This window comes from Podarcis gaigeae (genome assembly GCF_964106915.1).
Source record: "Podarcis gaigeae genome assembly, chromosome: 9".
Lineage (NCBI taxonomy): Eukaryota > Metazoa > Chordata > Lepidosauria > Squamata > Lacertidae > Podarcis > Podarcis gaigeae.
The window spans coordinates 10,908,799-10,931,181 of NC_139685.1; the positions used below are offsets into that span (position 1 = coordinate 10,908,799).

The following is a 22,383-nucleotide window of genomic DNA, read 5'->3' on the forward strand; positions in this document are numbered from 1 at the left end:
AGCCAGGGCAGGCTCAGGCCCCTGACTCGGCCCAGCTGGTGCTTGTTGCAGGGGAACCTGTGCAGACTGGGACCCTTCAGGATCAGGCCCTAGAATTGGTTCAGATGATGCCTGAGGCAAAGGATCCGCTGCAGACTGAGTCTCCTCTGGGTCCAAGTCCAAGCCCAAATCCCAGGCCATCACAGGTACTCCCCCCCCCCCCGCAAAGGTATCAGCCTGGTCCCTGCTGGATTTAAATACTTCTTTAAGTTTTCTGGCATTATCAGCATGAGATCCCACACCCTTGTTCCTGTGTGTGTCTAGTCTATTTTTTTTTTTTAATATATATATATTTAAGACTAGGACAGTTGAAGAAAGAAAAACTCAGCAGGAAAACTATTGTTGTTCCTGGAGTCACATGACAGTAGATTATAAATGGGATTCTGATTTGACTTGTTTCTTTTTCTTTTTTTTAAAAAAGATATTTATTAAAGTTTCAATATTAATACAATAAAAAAATCAAAAAGAAAAAAGAAAAGTTAACAAAAATACAAAAATAAAAATAATTAAAAACACACAAAATTTCCATAACTTATTTTCCATTAACTTATTTCCCAGACCTCCTCATACCTCCCTTTTTTGTATTCCAATTCAAATTGTTAATTCAGCAAATCCTTATCGATAAGTTCTGTGTGTGTCTAGTCTAGTCGAAAGTTGCATGCACATTCAAAACACATTTCCCTCAAGAATTCTGGGTTTACCCCTCAAAGAGTTACAATTCCCCAAACTCTTAAGAAACTACAGAATCCAGGATGCTTTGGGGGAGGGAGAATGCGCTTTGAATGTGCTTTAAAGGTATAATGTGTAACAGACCAGGCATCCCCAACCTTCGGCCCTCCAGATGTTTTGGACCACAATTCCCATCATCCTTGACCATTGGTCCTGGTAGCTAGGAATCATGGGAGTTGTAGGCCAAAACATCTGGAAGGCCTCAGGTTGGGGATGCCTGGTATAGACTAAGCGTGCGTCCTGCATTTTAATCCTGTTGGTTGTTTTATTCTCCTTTTATGATTGTGTGGCTTTGAATATATTAGTTTTTTATTTATGTTTTTTACACTGGCTTGGTCATGTCTACAGATGGCACTTGGTTTTGTTCTGCAAGGATGTAGCTTCAGCGTGCTTCGTATATATGGGTCTTAAATGATAAACACAATTTAGCAAAGAAGGATATGATGTCATTCTACTTTTATTCAATACCTAGAGAGCAGAGAGTTCAAACAAATACAATTCAGTTAGTATTGATACCCATTGCTACTGTGGAATTGAAACTGACAACAACCTTTATCTTTCAATTAATTAAGACACTTAGCCCACGGGTATTAGGTTACATGATGCATCTTAATTATAAGTCCCACTACATTCTTTGCAGTGTCTATAGCCCTACATGGCAGCTTTGCAAATAACTACTGTATACTTTTCGCTGTTTTGTTTTATGGCATAACTCATGGCATAAACATGAGTTTAGGTTCCAGCAAGGATAGTGAGGCATGCCAGGTAAAACAAAGTCCAAACGAAGCAGAAGGCAGATTCTGGTAAAGAACTGTCCAAGCAGATCAGATTTTGTACTGTCCATGAATACGTTTGCCAATCTCATCACAATTAGTGTGAACTAGACCACACAGCAAACAATTATGTTTTTGTTTATCTATGCTATTATAGAATATAAACCAACAATTTTATCTCCTGTTCTTGTACTCTAGTTTACACCAGAATATATCGTGCTGTAGAGAAATGCATCGTGGAAAAGAATACAGTGGTACCTTGGGTTAAGTAAGTACTTAATTCATTCTGGAGGTCCATTCTTAACCTGAAACTGTTCTTAACCTGAAGCACCACTTTAGCTAATGGGGCCTCCTGCTGCCGCCACGCCGCCGGAGCCCGATTTCTGTTCTTATTCTGAAGCAAAGTTCTTAACCTGAAGCACTATTTCTGGGTTAGCGGAGTCTGTAACCTGAAGCGTATGTAACCCGAGGTACCACTGTAAACATCGCCAACTTAACCTGATCCCTTACAAAGAGAAGAGAGCTGATACAAACCAGCAGGACACAGTCCTTGCCCACTTTATGTGATTAGCAAGCATTACGTCTCAAGGATTATGGAACACTTGTGCTTTTTCAAACCCACAAAGAATACAAACTTTGAATCAAATTCCACAATGATGAATGCAATTATACATTTTCACCTCATGAATCCAGCTTCCCATCAAAGACACTCGATCAGCATCGAACATGCAAAAATGAAAGATGCCAGCAGAAATTGTATTAGTGAGGTTCTGGTAGCTTTTCTCTCCTACTGTGATGCGATACAATTGTGGAGCTGGAAGGTTCTCCAAGGGTTTTCTAGTCCAACCTGCTGCAATGCAGGTATCTCAACTATATTTACAGTCCTCCTCATTAATTAAGAGGCTTATCAACAGGCCTAAGCTTTTGTTCAATCAGTCCTATTGCATGTCGAGGTCCCCAGGGCCACCCCAATAACTCACACATCACACCAAAATTTTTGTTTAAGGTTTTTGGCATAATTTTGGCCACAACTTTATTAAAATACAAACATGTGAGTGGTTGCTTAGGCATTGGTTGCGAGTAGCTGCCCCCACTGTGGGGGACAGACTGACATTCCGCACAATGTGAAAGTCAGAATAGGGGAATACACTTGGGGGTAGCGACGGAGCAGGGAACCTGCCCTCAGCCCTCCCCAAATGCAACCAGGAGTTCATTGCTATGGCCCGAGCCCCCTTGACAGGGTGGACAAGCAATAGTTAGCCTCTGATTCCTTTAATGGAATCGCTTGCAGCAGCAGCATTAGAAGGGCAGGCACAGCCAATCCATGCCCCTCAACCAACCAAATTTTAACCAATGCCTAACTGCAACCTTACAAGTTGTGACAATTTGCTACGCAGTAGGCAAAAACCAAATGGCCCCAGCCAATCAGCCAGATGGACAAAATTCCTACCGGGCCCCCGCTCCAAAGCAGACGACCCCATGACAGGCATAGCAAGGTCAAAGCGAACAACCCTATTCTAGGGAGGGGGGGGGGACAGGCAATCCGATGCACGGGCGAAAAGAGGAAGCCCTAGCCTCGTGCAAGAAGTTTTAGCATTTCTGGCTGTCAATCAACAAATGGCAACATTAACTTCTTCCCAACGACAAGGGAAGTCCAATCGCATCAGTGGCCAACGGTCAATTAGCCCACCCCACAACTTTGGAGTGTCCTGGCGGCCCCCACCACAACACGTGCTCCCCATGAAGGAGAACACGCTTTGCTAACATGAAGCATGTTTAGCACTGTACCTTACAGCCTTCCAGTATAAATCTAAGCAGGCATGTCCTTTTGAGACATTGATGCCTAATAAAAGTTTGGCAAAGTAAGAGACATTGATAGAAAGCTATGATATTTAACAAAGTGGGACTTTTCATCTTTAATACCGTCCTTTCCACCCTGTTTTACAGCAATATGCCAGGATCAAAGTAGCATTAAAAAACTAAAACTTTCAAACCACACTGAGTTCTTGTTATCTTTTGCACAGGTACGTCAGATGAGAGGTGTTGGAGAGAAACTTTGTAAGGAAAAGAAAAGTGTTTGGTAGGAATGGAAAGTGAAACTTGGGTTCCTAAGGATTCATAATTAAATAAAAGCGACACTTTCCATAGGAAAGAGCTCTCTCTGTGTGCATTTTAAGGGTATGTGGTTGTTTAAGAGTCTGTCCTTTCCACTACCGGAATGTGTCCCTGTGGGGAAATGTGTGGTCCTTGGTGCAAAAATCTTCCTCACTCTTGTGTTAGTGTCCTCAACTGTGAGTTCTATCAACCTACAGATGTATCATCTGGGAATTACCAGCATGAATCTATCTGGAAAACTTAAAAGCAAATTCTAGTGTTGTCTCATCAATAATATAGTTGAAGGAAAGAGCAAATTAATACCTTCCACTCTCTCTCACCTTGAAATCCATTCTTTGCCACAGTTAGCAGAGAGTTATGCCCTATTTTATTATTATTAAAAATTAACTTTAATAGGGCAAAAGCTGTGAAATTATCCGTAGGTTCATTTTCCCACAGAAACATACAGTGCAATACAGTAATATTTTTCTAAGAATAGTTTTCAGTCAAACACTCTCACCCCCTGGTAACTTTCTATTATAGAAAGGTTTGCTTTTAATGAGCTGTTGCTTTGAGACATTAACATTATTTAAAAAAAAATACTATTGATACTATTGAAGTAGTTTAGGACAAATTCCAGACAACTTGAAAGGTTGTTGGAAGAACCCGAGAATCATCTGAGGTGCCAGGGGCAACTAATCCTTTTAATTAAAAATCCTTCCAATTAAAAATTTCATTTTTCTATCATCCCATCCCCCAATGGAGTTCAGATGATATACACTGTGTTATCCTATTTTACCTCACAGCTCTTAGAACGAGCTTGGGCTGAGCCCAAGGATGAGTTCATGGCTAAAATCAGGCCAACCAAGCCCAAGTCCCACATGCTACTGACTTCACCACACTTTGCTCTGGAATACGTTCCACTATTTACCTCACAATTGTTCCCCATGGAAACTTCATGAATTTGCTCCTTGGATGATAGCGCTAGAACCTGTGGTGCCAATCATTGGCTGTTTGCTGAGTACACAGAATTAATTGGTAGTTGATGTTGAATGTTTTTTCCACACTGCCTACATCATATTTCTATTTGCATGATATACAGGAAAACTGAATAAAGACATTTCAACAAAGGAACCACTATTGGATAATTTTTGCTGAATAAACTGTATAAAAAATACCAGAAATAATACAGAGCCTTTGCTTCTAGAACAAGAGATCTATCTGTACTTCTTGCAGAAACCTCACGTTTCCTCCTCTGCAGGATGGCGAGATCCTGCATCGAGCTAGTGCAAATCTAGCACATGCCGAATCAGATTGTTTTTCCCACCTCCCCCAAAGTTTGTGGGTGTCCATTAATTCATCATTAGAGTGGTATAGTTGCTGTTCGAGCCAACTCTCTCTTTGTGTGTAAATCTGGAGTTTACCTTCTGCATCTTTGGTCAACTGTAGAAATAATTGTGAGAATGAGTATATTTATTTTTCTGCTGTTTGCACCAATGGCTGGTTGCCAATCTGGTTTGAGAATAATTTCACAGGTGTAACTGTAGCCATGCTCCTAACATACCATCCTATTCTTGTGTTGCTCTAACCAACAAATGACAAAGTTATGAGCATGTTTCGTGTGTGTATATCACTTGGTATTCCAGAAGTCTAACCCTGTGGGAGACTAGGAGAATAGAAGGTGCTATTTGTGCCAGTCTGAGCTGGGGTGAACCTGGTTATTGTGCTTAACTTTTATCTGAAACTGCTAATTGCTGTCATGGGCAATATCAGTGTGCATGACTGAGAAGTTTCTCAGTCTAATGTCAAGTCTGACAGAAACCATAATTAAAAACCATAGGGCAATGCCTGTCCTACAACCTCTGCAGAAAGTGGAACGATGCTCAAACATGTTCCACACAAATGAAAATATTGAGGATCCATTTTGGATTTTCACAAATGCTGGATTTTGTTTTTGTGGTAGAAGAAAAAGCAGTTTCATGAGTACAGTATTCTGGAATAGCAACTGAATAATAATGATATCAGGGACGCGGGTGGCGCTGTGGGTTAAACCACAGAGCCTAGGACTTGCCGATCAGAAGGTTGGCAGTTCGAATCCCCGTGACGGGGTGAGCTCCCGTTGCTCGGTCCCTGCTCCTGCCAACCTAGCAGTTCGAAACCATGTCAGAAGTAGAAGTAGATAAATAGATACCACTCCAGTGGGAAGGTAAACGGTGTTTCTGTGCGCTGCTCTGGTTCGCCAGAAGCAGCTTAGTCATGCTGGCCACATGACCTGGAAGCTGTATGCCGACTGGACCTAATGGTCAGGGGTTCCTTTACCTTTAATGATGATATCATGTGGAAGAATGCCAAAATATTTTTTAAAAAAGCAACTATACTAAATATAAAAGGTGAATGTGGAAAGGCCCACAGACAGCAAATGGATGTAAGAATGGGGGCAGGGAATGGTGAAGAAAGAGCTGTGAGTGGAGGGGGACCCTCTTCCCATCCTTTGGACCCCCTGGGAAACTCAACTAACCTGCTGGAACTGGGTGTGGAAAGTGAAGCCGAATGGGACACAGTTGTGGGCAGCCTGAGAAAGTACCACTCACCTTGGGCCTGCCCATAAAAAGTAAGTCTAGAGTTAGACAAGGGTGATGTCTGATGTTTCCAGGAAGTCTTCTCATTGTGAGAATTTTGTGGGTGAGCTAAGATCTTGGGTCAGAATCTGGAGGCTGAGAGGGAGGGTGTGTCAGAAGGAAATGCTATGTATATGTATATGCCCATGTGTAACTTTGTATTAATGTAACATTTTTATATGTAACTGTGTATTTTTGTAATATTTTGTTTAAGTTGTCTTTTGGGGCTTCAGTTTCTGTATACTGCTTCAAGATATTTTTAATAAATTAAGCAGTATAAAAATTAAATAATAATATTTGCATGCATGGGAGAGTAAAAAATTGCTGTGCAAAGTAGCTACCATTTGTATTTCTATACCTTCAGATACATTATTTCACGAACCAGGTGTCAGAAGTTGGAGTCCATAGTGAATCTGACGGTTTAATATGCTTATAGGGAATCCAAACTACAGTGGTACCTTGGGTTAAGAACTTAATTTGTTGGAAATGAAATAAATAGGAAGGATCATAAATTATTTTTACATGCAGTAACAGCGGCAAGGATACTACTGGCCCAAAAATGGAAGCAGGAAGAATTACCATCGATAGAAGAATGGAGAATAAAACTAATGGACAACGCAGAATTAGACAATTTAACAGGAAAGGTTCGATGACTGGAGTAAATTTGTAGACTATATGAAAAGCATATGTGATGAACAAACAACATTTGTGGGTTTACAAGAAGCTTTGTGAAGAAATAAGTACTAGAAACATTGTAAAAAAGGGAACAAGGGTTTATTTAAAATAAAAGGCAATGTTAAATTTAGAATTGCGGATAGAAGATTAGAAAATGGAAGATTCGCGGATGAGCTGAAGTAAAAAATATGTATTTGTGACAATATTGAAAATGTATGTTTAAATTTTATATTGGAAATTGAATAAAAATATTTTTTTTTTTTAAAAAAAAACTTAATTTGTTCTGGAGGTCCGTTCTTAACCAGAAACTGTTCTTAACCTGAGGTACCACTTTAGCTAATGGGGCCTCCCGCTGCCGCTGCGTGATTTCTGTTCTCACCCTGAAGCAAAGTTCTTAACCCGAGGTACTATTTCTCGGTTAGCGGAGTCTGTAACCTGAAGTGTATGTAACCCGAGGTACCACTGTACTCTTAATAGAATTGCTTGTAAGCTGCTAGCAATTCAAACCACTCTTATTAGAATTGTTTCTAAGCTGCTGTGAAGAGTTAACTAAAATAAAAACCAAGCCACACATTAACTAATGTGAACCAAATTATTGCCCATAGCATGTTTGCCCACTTATTCACCCTTTTAATGGACTTGCCCCCTCTCCAGAATCCCCTGCTTTCTACATTCTTATTCCCTTCACTGTGCTGCTAGAATGCTGTGCTCAGCTATCATCCCATCCATCTTTCCCTTACAATAAGCACAATTTGGGATTGCTGACTTTCCCCCAGCAGGAATATGGTTAACACGCTCCCTTGCACTCAACACTTTCTATAATCAATTCACACTACAGCTGAGGTCAGAGAGGCAGAAGGCTAACTTAGCAGAAGCCATTGGCCCACCTTCTGACTTCAAAGGGGGTGAAATGCATGCTAAGCACTCATTAGCACACCAAAGGTCTTGGCTATGGCCAATGTTGTGGTTTCAGCTCCAGCATATGAAACAGTCTGATTCATCAGAAGTATCATAAAATGTATGCACAGAATTAGGGACTCCCGCCTGCCCAGATTTTATTGTTGCTTTGTGCCCAATTCCAGGCTATTTTCCCCCCTATTTTTATGAGAGCATCTATCTTTATTTCCTGCTGAGCAGCAGGGCTAGGCAATATATCATTCAAAACAAGTTTGAAGTCCACATCGTTATATCGGTTTCATAATTTTTGACTGGGCAATATATTATTCTTATTAGAATTTATATACCGCCCTATACCCGGAGGTCTCAGGGCGGTTCACATAAAAGGTCACATTATATAAAATCAAAGTGAAAACAATAACCCAGTAACACCCCACACCCCCAAAAGAGCCGCATTTTAAAAGGGTACAGGATGTCGATCAGGTCAAACAAAGGCCTGGTTAAAAAGGAAGGCTTTTGCCTGGTGCCTAAAGGTATATAATGAAGGCGCCAGGCAAACTTCCCTAGGGAGAGCTTTCCACAGACGGGGAGCCACTACAGAGAAGGCCCCGTTCTTGTGTTGCCACCCTCCAGACCTCTCAAGAAGGAGACAAACGAAGGAGGGCCTTGGAAGATAATCTCAGGGTCTGGGTAGGTTCATCTGTGAAGAGGAGGTCCCTGAGGTATTGCAGTCCTGAGCTGTTTAAGGCTTTATAGGTCAAAATCAGCACTTTGAATTGGGCCCGGAAACTAATTGGTATATCATGAAACATGACGTGTGTGTGTGTGTGTGTGTGTGTGTGTGTGTGTGCGCTATGCAAAAATCATGATGCAGGAAAAAATGTGAAACCAGCCAATGCCTCCACATAGTTCCATCCTTATTTCAGACATCGTGATATATCAGTATATCATAATGTTTAGCAGGTGATATATCACGATATTGAAAACCAGATGTTGCCCAGTCCTAATTGAACAGATTGTATGTGGCTGGAGAGCAGGGAGAGAAATATGCCAGGCTCTTCCATTTCATGCCTGTTCTTTGGTCACTCACTGGGTTTCCACTGTTTGCACATTGGTGAGGAGAGGGGGCAATGGATTATAGCCACTATCCATTTTATTCTATAGAATGAAAAATACTGCAGAGGTCATGGAATCTGCTATTACTGCTACTGCTGTTATTAATTCAATTTCTTACCCGCCCCTCACCACAAAGTCCTGATGCAGGTTTAAACAATGTTAAAACACACTATTAAAAACAGTTTAAAATAAATTACAGTCACAAGAGTAAGGTGGGTCTTAATATATGTGTTTGTGTGTTGTGAAAGGCCCAAGGTAAAGAGGTGTATCTTCAGCATATACAGGTTTTTGAGGTGGTATTTGGTGCTACGCCATGGTACGCTGTACCACCACCTCTTTTCGCCTCTTCCTCCACTGCCGCTGTTTCCCTGCATATGTTTTGGTGGGCCTACCTCTACCACAAAGTGCCGTGGCTAGATCAGCCAACTTCCCCCCCTCCTTTCCGCAGCTAGCAAGACACTCTAAAGGTAAAAGGTAAAGGGCCCCCTGACCATTAGGTCCAGTCGTGACCGACTCTGGGTTTGCGGTGCTCATCTCGCTTTATTGGCCGAGGGAGCCAGCGTACAGCTTCCAGGTCATGTGGCCAGCATGACAAAGCCACTTCTGGCGAATGAGAGCAGCGCACGGAAACGCCGTTTACCTTCCCGCTGGAGCGGTACCTATTTATCTACTTGCACTTTGACGTGCTTTTGAACTGCTAGGTGGGCAGGAGCAGGGACCGAGCAACGGGAGCTCACCCTGTCACGGGGATTCGAACTGCCGACCTTCTGATCGGCAAGTCCTAGGCTCAGTGGTTTAACCCACAGCGCCACCCGCATCCCTGCAAGACACTCTAGCCACACCATTTTGTGGTAGAGGCAGACCGCTTTGCTCTACCACAAAGTGGCGGAGGAGATTGGCTTGCATGTCAAGAAAACAGTCGTCCTAGCCGCACCACTTTGTAGTAGACTTGCTTTGGCGGATCACACCAAAATGCCTCCTGGGGCAGGAAGCAGTGGCGGTGGATGAGGAGGCAGGCAAAGGGGGGGAAGGGAGGGGTGCGTACTGTCACTGGGCATATGACAACTATATAACAATGATGGAAGATGCACTTCTGTTAGGAGGAATTCCACAATCTAGAGGCTGCCAAAAATGATGTCCCTCCCAGACTGCCCCCTGATTCCTGCCCCACAAATAATATTGATTGATCTCATCTGGCATGAGATATTAATCCTGCTACGTTGCTAGACAATTAAACAGGATCACGAGTAATTTTTCAAGGTGGCTATAAAGCATAGGCTTTAGTAGCAGGATGATGCTCTTGCCACCGTCAGAAATTCACACCACTTTCAGATTAACTACTGAGATATGTAACAAGCTTTAAAAGAAACAAAGTATTCTGGAGACACTTTTGCACTAATTATGCACATTACTACTGACAACAAAGCAAAACCCCTACTATACAAAGGGAAACATCAGAGAGAACACGGATTTTAGACATTTGTTGCATGGTTACAGCCTCTGCATCTTCTAATAAAATGAACCGGGGTTGCTTGGGAAAGAGTTTTAATCACTAGGAAATCAAATTGTTTTGGTTTCCCACAACACAGAGAAATTGTTGTTGCTGCTGCTGTTTTTATTTAGGAATCACTTCTCTTGACACATCTCAAAGCAATCTGCAGCATATATAAAATGGTTACACATATCTAAACTATGAATAAATTAGAGTTGTGTATAATATTCATTTTAGGACTAAATTTAAACAAAAAGAAAATATTGCAAATTACGAATACAAACAGTAGACCCTAGTTATTTGCCAGTGGTTAAAAAGCTTTCTGCTGAATCCATTAAGAAGTAAACATATAATGCCCCTATACACTGAAATTCTTCCAACAGAAAATGTAAGTCAATACAAATGCATGCAATTGTATTATTTTCCACTGCAAAAACTCATATTGCAACCAGGACTTTGGCTTAGCTTGAAATATTGATCGACACAGAGTAATTCCTAAACCTATATGTCTGCTGTGCTGAAATGATAAAGTAGTGGAACGCATAGAAAGTGGTATTTAGAAGTCGTTTGCTCATGAAAGAAATGAATTTTATCATTAACATGGAATCAGGAAAGTACCTGATTCATTGTATAAGCCAATGTGGAGAAAGTTAGTTCCAGTTCTGAAGTTTTCAACTGGGTTTAAAAGGTTGCTACGATTGATTGATTGATTGATTGATTGATGAATGAATGCATATGTTAAAGGCAGCAAAATGCAGTACTTTAAAACTTCACTGATTATAAAGTGGATGATAATAATAATAATAATAATAATAATAATAATAATAATAATATACAAACCACAAGTTCATAAATGATACGTTATTTGGCAAATAGCATCTATGGATTTTGCACCCCAAACAGCTAATGTACTTACACAGCCTCTTTTAGAACACCAGACACTCTCTACCTACAAACAGCACAAACCAGAGTGACCACTTTACCTTCTGTAAAATCAATCAGTCCGAGCAAATGCAGCAGCTTCAGAGACGCAAATATAATCACAACTATACCCACTGTTTGCAGTCCCTCGGACTCCCATTCCAAAGTCAACATTCTTCGAGCAAGCAAATCATTCCAGTCAGCTGCCAAGCCACTGTGCAATCTGAAGGGAAAAGGAGGATTTTGCCAGTACTTTGCTAACACACACATATGCACACACAAAAGTTGCCAGTGTGGTGGGGTGAACTGAGGAAACAAACTGACCACACAGGTGCGAGGAAGGGGTTAACTGAAGCCCCTTTCCTCGTGTGCATCTTGATTCTTCTTGATTTCAGTGCTCCCTCCCAGAGAGCTGAGTTGGACTTTCTTCACATGGCATTATATGCGGAGAGTGTTCCCACTTCAGAGGGCAAGTCCGTTTCGGAACTCAAGACTTTGCTGTGTCAGTTCCGTAAAAGCAACCCTCCCAAGGAACTTGCAAGAGACAGCATGCAGCAGCAGACACCATTTGATCAAGTGCTCGCAGGCGCGTGCCTCACAGTTCAGCACCGGCTGACAAGAACAGTGCTCCAGAGCTTCTCAAATGCGACGTGAAGCACAGCAACTCTCATCTTTTTTCATTAGGGGTTTATCAGAATATTTTGATTGCTGGGTTTGAGAGAGCGTTTGAGCGTTTAGCTGCAGGTGCCTTGCTGATCCTGTCTCGCTCTCTTCTTATCACTACCTCTTCAAGGGCCTTTTCGCACACTCTGCACAATGCACAGAGGCAAGCTTTTCCTTGCTTAGTCCCAGCATACCCTCAACAGGGAGCAATTGTCCTGTTTATCTCCTGGCACAGATCTTCCACCAGGGTGACCAAGGCATTTTCTCTCCCCCCCCCAAAAAACCCCTTCTAGAAACCAGAACAGGAAGGATCTAAATAGCTGGGATCTTTCAAGGAAATTTGGAACTGCTTCTCACCACGTGCTCAAAAGAGCTAACTGTATTAGCAGGGAAATCCCAGGAAACCTCCGGAGACCCGTTGCCAAGTCCATGTAGAGCAAGCTGGACCAATGATCTCACTCAGGAAAAGGCCACTTCCTATGTTTGTAAGGCCAAGTCCTTGAAGGATCAGGGAAGAAAATAATTAGCTATACATTATATTGCAGCTTGGGGCGCGGGTGGCGCTGTGAGTTAAACCACAGAGCCTAGGACTTGCCGATCAGAAGGTTGGCGGTTCAAATCTCCATCATGGGGTGAGCTCCTATTGCTCGGTCACTGCTCCTGCCAACCTAGCAGTTCGAAAGCACATCAAAGTGCAAGTAGATAAATAGGTACTGCTCTGGCGGGAAGGTAAACAGCATTTCCATGTGCTGCTCTGGTTCGCCAGAAACAGCTTAGTCATGCTGGCCACATGACCCAGAAAAATTGTCTGTGGACAAACGCCGGCTCCCTTGGCCAGTAAAGTGAGATGAGCGCCGCAACCCCAGAGTCGTTCGCGACTGGACTTAATGGTCAGGGGTCCTTTACCTTTACTATATTGCAGCATTTACATCCTTAATTCCTTCAGTGCTTCTTGTATGCCCAGAAAGCAAGAAAACATTAAGCATCTTTGGAGGACTGTTATAATTGTCTTGATGAAAAGCTACCTGCCCGGGAATGGGCAGAGGAGGAATGGTGGAGACCACCTCCCCAGCCTGACCCTTCCAGAGAAGACGAAGACAGTTCAGAATTGCAACAGGGGTTTGAGGGAGATCACAGCTCAGAGGAAGATAAGAGGAAAAGTTGGGAAATACAGTGGTACCTCGGGTTAAGTACTTAATTCGCTCCAGAGGTCCGTTCTTAACCTGAAGCACCACTTTAGCTAATAGGGCCTCCTGCTGCCGCTGCGCTGCCAGAGCATGATTTCTGTTCTCATCCTGAAGCAAAGTTCTTAACCCGAGGTACTATTTCTGGGTTAGCAGAGTCTGTAACCTGAAGCGTATGTAACCTGAAGCGTATGTAACCCGAGGTACCATTGTAATGGGATAGGAGAAGGAGGCAGAGCCGGAGCAGTTGGATGAAACGTTATCACTAGAAAGCATTCCAGACCCACCAGCTCCCAGAACCCGGCAAGCCTTAAAAATAGGAGAGCAAAGGGCTCAGAACCAAAGAGCCCTCAGTTCTAACCATAGAAGGGATAACGAATGAAGAAGTGGGAGAGAAGGGAAGGGGAGATTTACTCGGCACAACGCCATTATTCCGAGAGGCCACATTCTCAAGCCTCTCTCTCTGTGAATATTGGATAAAAACAGATGGCAAGGACTTTCCCTTGTCTTGTCCATTCCTGGAGACCTGCCGTGGGGGTTGGTTCATCTGCTGCCTGACACTACCACAAAGTCCTGCAATGGAAAAGACGTCTCTGTGACCCTAGTATTCCAGTTTTACAACATGCTTTTTGGAAAACCTGCCACTTTTCAGTTTCAGTATATGCTATGCAAAGGTCCGTATAGTTAAAGCTATGGTGTTCCCAGTAGTGATGTATGGAATTGAGAGCAGGACCATAAAGAAGGCTGATCGCCGAAGAATTGATGCTTTTGAATTATGGCGCTGGAGGAGACTCTTGAGAGTCCCATGGACTGCAAGAAGATCAAACCTATCCATTCTGAAGGAAATCAGCCCTGAGTGCTCACTGGAAGGACAGATCCTGAAGCTGAGGCTCCAAGACTTTGGCCACCTCATGAGAAGAGAAGACTCCCTGGCAAAGACCTTGATGTTGGGAAAGATGGAGGGCACAAGGAGAAGGGGACGACAGAGGATGAGATGGTTGGACAGTGTTCTCGAAGCTACCAACATGAGTTTGACCAAACTGCAGGAGGCAGTGGAGGACAGGAGTGCCTGGCATGCTCTGGTCCATGGGGTCATGCAGAGTCAGACATTACAAAATGACTAAACAACAGAAGGGGAGCAGCAGATGGCATGACCAGGCTGTGCCACTCACCTGATCTCCATCTGGCGGAGTTGCTGCAGCATGCCAGGATGGAGAAGGATGCAGCAACAGTAAGGTTTGCATGGTGCCCAGAAGCCAGAAGAGGGAGAGCCTGCTTAACCCCATTCCCTAGCCACCAATTATCTGGTCTAAAACATCCCTCCAGCCAGTTTTCTCCTGCAAAATTCCAAACAAATGTATGCCTACCCATGTGGAGAAAGTAATGAGCAAACTGGAATGAACTGTATGAATGACCTCACAACTTGCTAGCATTCTGAAATGGAGAAAGGCATTAATACATTATGGGATCAATGAGATCTCATATTCATTTGCAACTTTCTCTGCATGGAGAAGGATGAGGAATGAGGGGCATGCGTCTGAGACTCTTACTAGGTTGTGAATCATCCCTGAAAAGTGATGAAGGGACAACGGCACAGACAGAGGTGGGGGGCAGGCCCAGGGGAGAGCTCAAAAATCACACCAGAAATCTGTCACCAGCTATCTGCATAAGGTTGCAAGTTCAGACAAGAACCAGGAGCTGACTAGTAGGAAAATGGCAAGGAAGTATGAAGGTAGATCGCTGGAGTGTATGATGCATATGTGTTTGGCGATACAGCTCCCTGTCAATGGTGCAAGAGACCCTAGGTACACCTCTGGGCACAGAAATCTCCCCTCTCCAATCCAGCAAAAATCCCACTGAAACAAAGTCCCATTGAAACAAATAAGTGACTTAGTCATATTGAAGCCAATCACAGCTTTTTTCACTGCTTTTGAGACTTGGTTACGACTAACTCTAGATGGGCTTGAACAGGGGTCAGCAACCTTTTTCAGCCATGGGCCAGTCCACCGTCCCTCAGACCATGTGGTGGGCCAGACTATCTATCTATCTATCTATCTATCTATCTATCTATCTATCTATTGGGGGGGGGGGAGATGAACGAATTCCTATGCCCCACAAATAACCCAGAGATGCATTTTAAATAAAAGCACACATTCTACTCATGTAAAAACACCAGGCAGGCCCCACAAATAACCCAGAGATGCATTTTAAATAATAGCACACATTCTACTCATGTAAAAACATGCTGATTCCCGGACCGTCCGCAGGCCAGATTGAGAAGGTGATTGAGCTGCATTCGGCCCCCGGGCCTTAGGGTGTCTACCCCTGGGCTTGAACCTTTATCTCTCTATCACTTTGTTGCCACTTTGCCAACCTCTGGGCTCCTCATTCCTACTGTATCTGTTAATAGGCATAGAACCAGGAAGGGAACATGTTGCCAAGGTGGAAGATTTGCATAATGGTGATTTGCATAATGGTGCTATAAAAGGCTTCCTAAGTGACAGGATGACATGGTCAAGCCTTAATTGACTGGCAGAGAAGGGCAGTTTATCAGAAAGTAGTTACTTCACCTCAATCTCTCCTCCCCAAAATGTGAAACAGCTGATGAATCACAACATTTAGAAACTTTTTAATTAGCTGCCCTATGCTTTCCTCTGTCAGGTTGGCAGAAATGAACCAAAGTTTTGAAATGAACATGCAAAAAAACAAAAACAAAAAACAAACATATAGGCAAACATATAGTCTTGGGTCTTCATTTACAGATAAATATGGTAAGAGGCTAGACAGCATCTTAAAAAGCAGGGGGGGAGGGGAAGCAGAGACATACCCTTGCCAACAAAGGTCCATATAGTTAAAGCTATGGTTTTCCCAGTATGAAAGTGAGAGCTGGACCATAAAGAAGGCTGATCGCCAAAGAATTGATGCTTATGAATTATGGTGCTGGAGGAGACTCTTGAGAGTCCCATGGACTGCAAGTAGATCAAACCTATCCATTCTGAAGGAAATCAGCCCTGAGTGCTCAGTGGAAGGACAGATCCTGAAGCTGAGGCTCCAATACTTTGGCCACCTCATGTGAAGAGAAGACTCCCTGGAAAAGACCCTGATGTTGGGAAGATTGAGGGCACAAGGAGAAGGGGACGACAGAGGATGAGATGGTTGGACAGTGTTCTTGAAGCTATGAACATGAGTTTGACCAAACTGCGGGAGCCAGTAGAAGACAGGAATGCCTGGTGTGCTCTGGTCCATGGGGTCACGAACAGACAGACATGACTAAACGACTAAACAACAATGGTAAAAAGAAGTATTCTATGCCACTGAAGTCTGTTTGTTTGAAGGGTAGGTTGCCTGAACACAAATAGGCCAGTTTTACCACTGTGGAGGCGAGTGTGTGACTGACTGAGACTGCTGACCAGAAAAAGCTGGGAGAGACAGAAGGCTGGAGTCTGCAGCTGAAGAAGAAAGATCCTAGGAATCCCTTGTATTATAGTCAGCCAAAACCTGAATCACTGACTTGAGGTGAAGATTGGAAGAGAAGCATCTAAGTGTTATGGAAATGACAGGGGTGGGGACACAACACATCTTTAAAGTTGTTAAATGTTACAAATATTATGCCTGAATGTATTATTTTGATTTGACAGCTCAGGGAAGATACCTAGCTTTATAAATCATATAAAATCAACCCCTTTGCCAATTTCCTCCATTCCAACGCCATTTTGATCTTGGGAAAAGGACTCTTTTTCCTGCCACCCCCTACCATAAACCCTCAAGCATGGGTTTACACACACCCCACCCAGGGAAGTGCCCAGGGGTGACAAATGCTGAGCTGTTAGTTTCCAAAAGCCCATCACCAGACTTGCTGAATGCGCAAAGGGAGCTCTATTGTCTTCTGATGGTGGGTACTTGAGAGGTTCCTGGACATGTTTTGCCCATGCTAATCTTGTACCAAGGACTTTTCTGGACATGTTTGCCAAGGTTGAACTAGTGTAGCCCCTGTCTACCCCTCCCCTTTGTGACATGTCAGTGATGTAAAGATGATGTATCAATGATGTTGTACAAACTGTATTCTGGGATATTGTGGGAAGTTTTAAAAGTCAATGTTGCCCTGTGGAGACCTTTTGTGCAACAATAAAGATCATGGTCTACCGACCACTGTTTTGCTCCAAATTAAAAGGTAAAGGGAAACCCTGACCGTTAGGTCCAGTCGCAAACGACTCTGGGGTTGTGGTGCTCATCTAGTTTTAGTGGCTGAGGGAGCCGGCGTACAGCTTCCAGGTCATGTGGCCAGTATGACTAAGCCAATTCTGGCGAACCAGAGCAGTGCACGGAAACGCCGTTTACTTTCCCGCCGGAGCGGTACCTATTTATCTACTTGCACTTTGATGTGCTTTCGAATTGCTAGGTGGGCAGGAGCAGGGACCGAGCAACGGGAGCTCACCCCGTCATGGGGATTCAAACCGCCGACCTTCTGATCAGCAAGCCCTAGGCTCTGTGGTTTAACCCACAGTGCCACCCGCGTCCCTCTGCTGCTATTAACCTTACACAAATAAAGCATTACTTATTCTTCATCCACTGGTGTGCTTATTGGCTCCAGATCTGGAAGGAACTCTGTCCTTGGTGCATCACTCTGTTGACTCTTATTAAGCTTGTGGTCTACTAAGCTTGTGGCATGTTGAGACCTTTTAGGTTTCCTCAAGGCCACAACAGCATCAGGCAGAAGTTCTCAGTGTCTGGTGGTGGAGAGAACTGACTGGCTGGGGAAGGCAGACTAAAAGTAATTGGCAGATAGGTTCAAAAGGTTAGAAAATGAGCTTCACAAATCAATCTTATAAAGGTGTCTTTATCTGAAAGCAGCTGCCATTTAAAATAGCAACCACCTTTTAACACATTTTAGACATCACTTAAAATGCAGATGATGGAATAAGATGCAGAAATGTACTGTACATGACCTTTGGCACTGATCCACAATTCTTAAGATTTTAAAAGTCACCTGAGTGCCTTCTGTAAGTGTCTGAATGTCATCCCCATTTCCATAATTTACTAGTAAATGATGTTTTGCCTCCTATACGTGTAAACACGAAGAAACCAAACCTCATTTCATAAATTGTTCTGACATTTCCAGCAGAGCCTCTTAAAATCTTAACTAGCGATAAATGAAAACATAGATCATTTCTTACACAAACAATTACACACACAAAGGATACAGTCCCTTGGTGGGTGTTTTTTTTTTTTTTTGTTGGGTTTTTTTTGCAAATAAAACAGAAAAAGGAAGGAAGGATGGACATTCCAACTGGTAAATTTAAAAGATCATGAAATGTATAGGCCAGACTCACAACCATAGTTTTGAGGCATAAACTGAATCAGGTTTCAGCAGAGCTTAGTCTCCAAACCTGGTTCCAGGACCATGGTGAATGTCTCAGCAAGTTATACACTCGCCCCTGCTGGTGTTGCTATGGTAACCCAGTGCACCTGACACCCTTATCTTAGAGTATCCAGCAAGCATGAGGAATGTGCTCACTCAAGAAATGGGCCCAAGCACTGTGTAATTCAACCCAGTTCACATTACACCAAGAGGGTCAGGCATATATGCTTCTATCCTTGTTCAGTTGCTCACTAGGAACGCCCACCTCTGCATTAAGGTCTAGGACTGGCAATGTTTCCTCAGCTCAGTCGGCATTGCTCATGGTCAGGAATGATGGAGGAGCATACTTGGCTATCCAAGACCCCAGTGTTGGGTGAAGAAGAAGAAGAAGAAGAAGAAGAAGAAGAAGAAGAAGAAGAAGGATCTTCAGAGGCCCTTTCAAACTCTGGATTTGGCAACAATGATTGTTGTTATTTAGTCGTTTAGACCAGAGCACACCAGGCATTCCTGTCTTCTACTGCCTCCCGCAGTAGAGGTCAAACTCATGGTCAAACTCATGTTCCTAGCTTCAAGAACACTGTCCAACCATCTCATCCTCTGTCGTCCCCTTCTCCTTGTGCCCTCAATCTTCCCAACATCAGGGTCTTTTCCAGGGAGTCTTCTCTTCTCATGAGGTGGCCAAAGTATTGGAGCCTCAGCTTCAGGATCTGTCCTTCTAGTGAGCACTCAGGGCTGATTTCCTTAAGAATAGATAGGTTTGATCTTCTTGCAGTCCATGGGACTCTCAAGAGTCTCCTCCAGCACCATAATTCAAAAGCATCAATTCTTCAGTGATCAGCCTTCTTTATGGTCCAGCTCTCACTTCCATACATCACTACTGGGAAAACCATCGCTTTAACTATATGGACCTTTGTTGGCAAGGTGATGTCTCTGCTTTTTAAGATGCTGTCTAGGTTTGCCATTGCTTTTCTCCCAAGAAGCAGGCCTGACAGCAGCCATGAAATTAAAAGACGCCTGCTTAAAATACAATGATGGTTACTTTCTCTGATATCTTCATGCTCCATTGCCAAGCCCCCTTCTCTCGATCTAGATTTAGACTCTTTTTACCATTAGCTCTGTGGTACAGTTTTGGTGAGTCCACTAAGAAAATAGGTGTAGGTCTAGGACAGAATATACCAGAACAAATTACTCCAGAAAATACCAGAAAAATGCAGGTTTGATATAGCTGGATGACAAACATACAGCCTGAGGCTCTCCCTAGTTATATTTGAATGCAGTCAGGACAAGACCAAAAAAAATAATAATCCCTGATGACTGATCAGAAGCACAAAAGGAGGACTGGTACGAATTTCAGAATCTCCTGGGGAAAACCAGAAGTAATGATTACAATGGGAAGAGTATGTAACAGACACAAAAGCTTTAGCATTTCAGCTACTTTGCAAAGGCAGTAAGGAAAAAGGTAGACAGATTAGCCTCCTATAGAGTCAATCAGAATGGACATTAGGCTGAACCAGCTGTGAGACAACAGGTACTTCACACCTATTAGTTTGAAATCTACAGAACATGTATCTTTTTAAAAAATCCCAAATATTGAAAAGACTGATTTAGCAACCAATTTGGCATTGTTACTGAAGAAATCTACCAAAATTTCCAGTTCCCCCAAATTTTCTGATGGCCAAAATATATTTTCTCTCTGTAAACTTGGAATAAAACAGGCTTATTTATTTGAGCTACCTGCAGTCCTGGAATGCAAAATCAGATTGCGGTTTCAGTAAGGAGAGGTAGGGATGAAGAGCCCTTCCATACACAAGATTTGTGATCCAGTGAGCATGTGTTGGAATCTACAGTCACTGTTGGCTCTCCACTGAGTGTACCTGTATGACAAACAAGCTTTTAAACATGTTTTTCCTAGTTACATGTTAACTTTTTGAGTATAGACTTTTAAAATATGTGGGGCTACATTTGAAGGTGACCCGGAAACTACAATTAATCCAGAATGCGGCAGCTAGACTGGTGACTGGGAGCGGCCGCTGAGACCATATAACACCGGTCTTGAAAGACCTACACTGGCTCCCAGTACGTTTCCAAGCACAATTCAAAGTGTTGGTGCTGACCTTTAAAGCCCTAAACAGCCTCAGTCCAGAATATCTGAAGGAGCGTCTCCACCTCCATCGTTCTGCCCGGACACTGAGGTCCAGCGCCGAGGGCCTTCTGGTGGTTCCCTCATTGCAATAAGCCAAGTTACAGGGAACCAGGCAGAGGGCCTTCTCGGTAGTGGCGTCCGCCCTGTGGAACGCCCTCCCACCAGATGTCAAAGAGAAAAATAACTACCAAACTTTTAGAAGACATCTAAAGGCAGCCCTGTTTAGGGAAGCTTTTAATGTTTAATAGGTTATTGTATTTTAGTGTTTTGTTGGAAGCCGCCCAGAGTGGCTGAGGGGACCCAGCCAGATGTGCAGGGTATAAATAATAATAATAATAATAATAATTATTATTATTATTATTATTATTATTATTATTATTATTATTATTATTATTAAAATAGCTGTGTGCATCCCAGCCACATGTGTTATTACTGACAGCCCAAGCTGGGTTCTATGAATGTAAAAAAGTGCTTCCAACCAGTTATGTGGGGTCCAGTCGAGCACTGCAAGGAAGCATATCAGTTCTGCATACAAAAGCTACTTCCAAATACTTATCTTCCATGCCAGATGAGGAGAAATGTTGGTGACTTGTGGAAGTCAACCACAAGTCAACTAGTGTGATGTATCAGCTGAGTACAGTATGTGGAACCCCAGCAGAGTCTTAAGATTTCTTGTTTTCATTAAAATAGCTACTTCCACAGTCCTCAATTAAGGGGAAAACTCCTCTCCCACACAGTTCAAAGTAAAGTGTTCCTTGTCTCCAGGCACAAGACAAAGCTAAACACTGCTATCTACTATATACAATTCTTCTGGTGTCTATATGTAATGATACATATGTACAGAGAGATGTGCTAACACTATCACCATGCTAGCTAGTGTAAAACCCAAAGCCTCTTCTCCTGACGCTCACAGATTCAGAATCAGAGTCAGAGCCTGACAGCGAACAGGGCAGGACATGACCACCATGGACATAATGAAAGCAATGCCCTAGAGACCCATCTCTACATTCCTGAACCAATGGGAGGGTGAATAACTCAGGAAGTCATACACTTGTCCCTGTTAGCGTTGCTGTGGTAACCCGGTGCACCTGGTACCCTTATCTCAGCGTGTGGGATGTGCTAAGTCAAGAAATGAGCCCAAGCACTGTGTTCACATTACACTAAAATGAAAGCCCATGTGAAGTCCTAAAGTTTGGTACAGAATTATGCATGCACTCTTATGCACAGAGTTCCTGAATATACTGTCATCAGAAAGCTGTCAGGCAGAGGCGGAGCAAGGTGGGTGTGGTCTGCCTCAGGTGTCACCTCCAAGGGGGGTGAGAAAATGCTGTGCGGTTTTTGTGCATGCTGGCTTCCTGCTGCCAAAATGGTCCGTCCGTCGGCCAGCTCTCCCTTAGCTCAATAACTCTGGCTGCGCAAAGAAAGCTCAGCAACTTTGTTTCCGCAAAAAATAATAATGAAATAATGAAAACTATTTTTGCAGGCAAAAAAATATATATTTACATGTGGGGATGTGTGTGACAATAAATTTTCTGCCCCGGGTACCACCTGACCTTGCTACGCCACTGCTGTCAGAGAGTCCTCTTTTCTGCTGGGCTGTTTTCTTTTTTACCCACTTTCTCTTTGTGTGAATGAAGGTGTGTTGCAGTTTCTAAATATGTTCCATAGATCTGATGGAGG

At 43.1% G+C, this 22,383-nt stretch overlaps 1 protein-coding gene across 14 annotated transcripts in view; it reads right to left on the minus strand.

The window, feature by feature from the left end:
- KCNIP4 (potassium voltage-gated channel interacting protein 4) overlaps positions 1-22,383 on the minus strand; it is a 396,014-nt gene that overhangs the window by 93,396 nt on the left and 280,235 nt on the right. The window contains exon 1 of one of the 14 annotated variants that reach the window (XM_083755074.1): positions 11,679-11,841. The exons of 11 other annotated variants lie outside the window; for them this stretch is intronic. Coding sequence is in view for 2 of the 3 variants with exons in the window: in XM_083755070.1 (XP_083611196.1) it covers positions 11,417-11,624 (208 nt within the window). In the remaining variant the exon portion in view is untranslated. Of the gene's footprint in view, positions 1-11,416; positions 11,643-11,678; positions 11,842-22,383 lie in introns of those variants that run through there. 2 more of the 14 variants (XM_083755070.1, XM_083755080.1) reach the window with 2 other exon arrangements.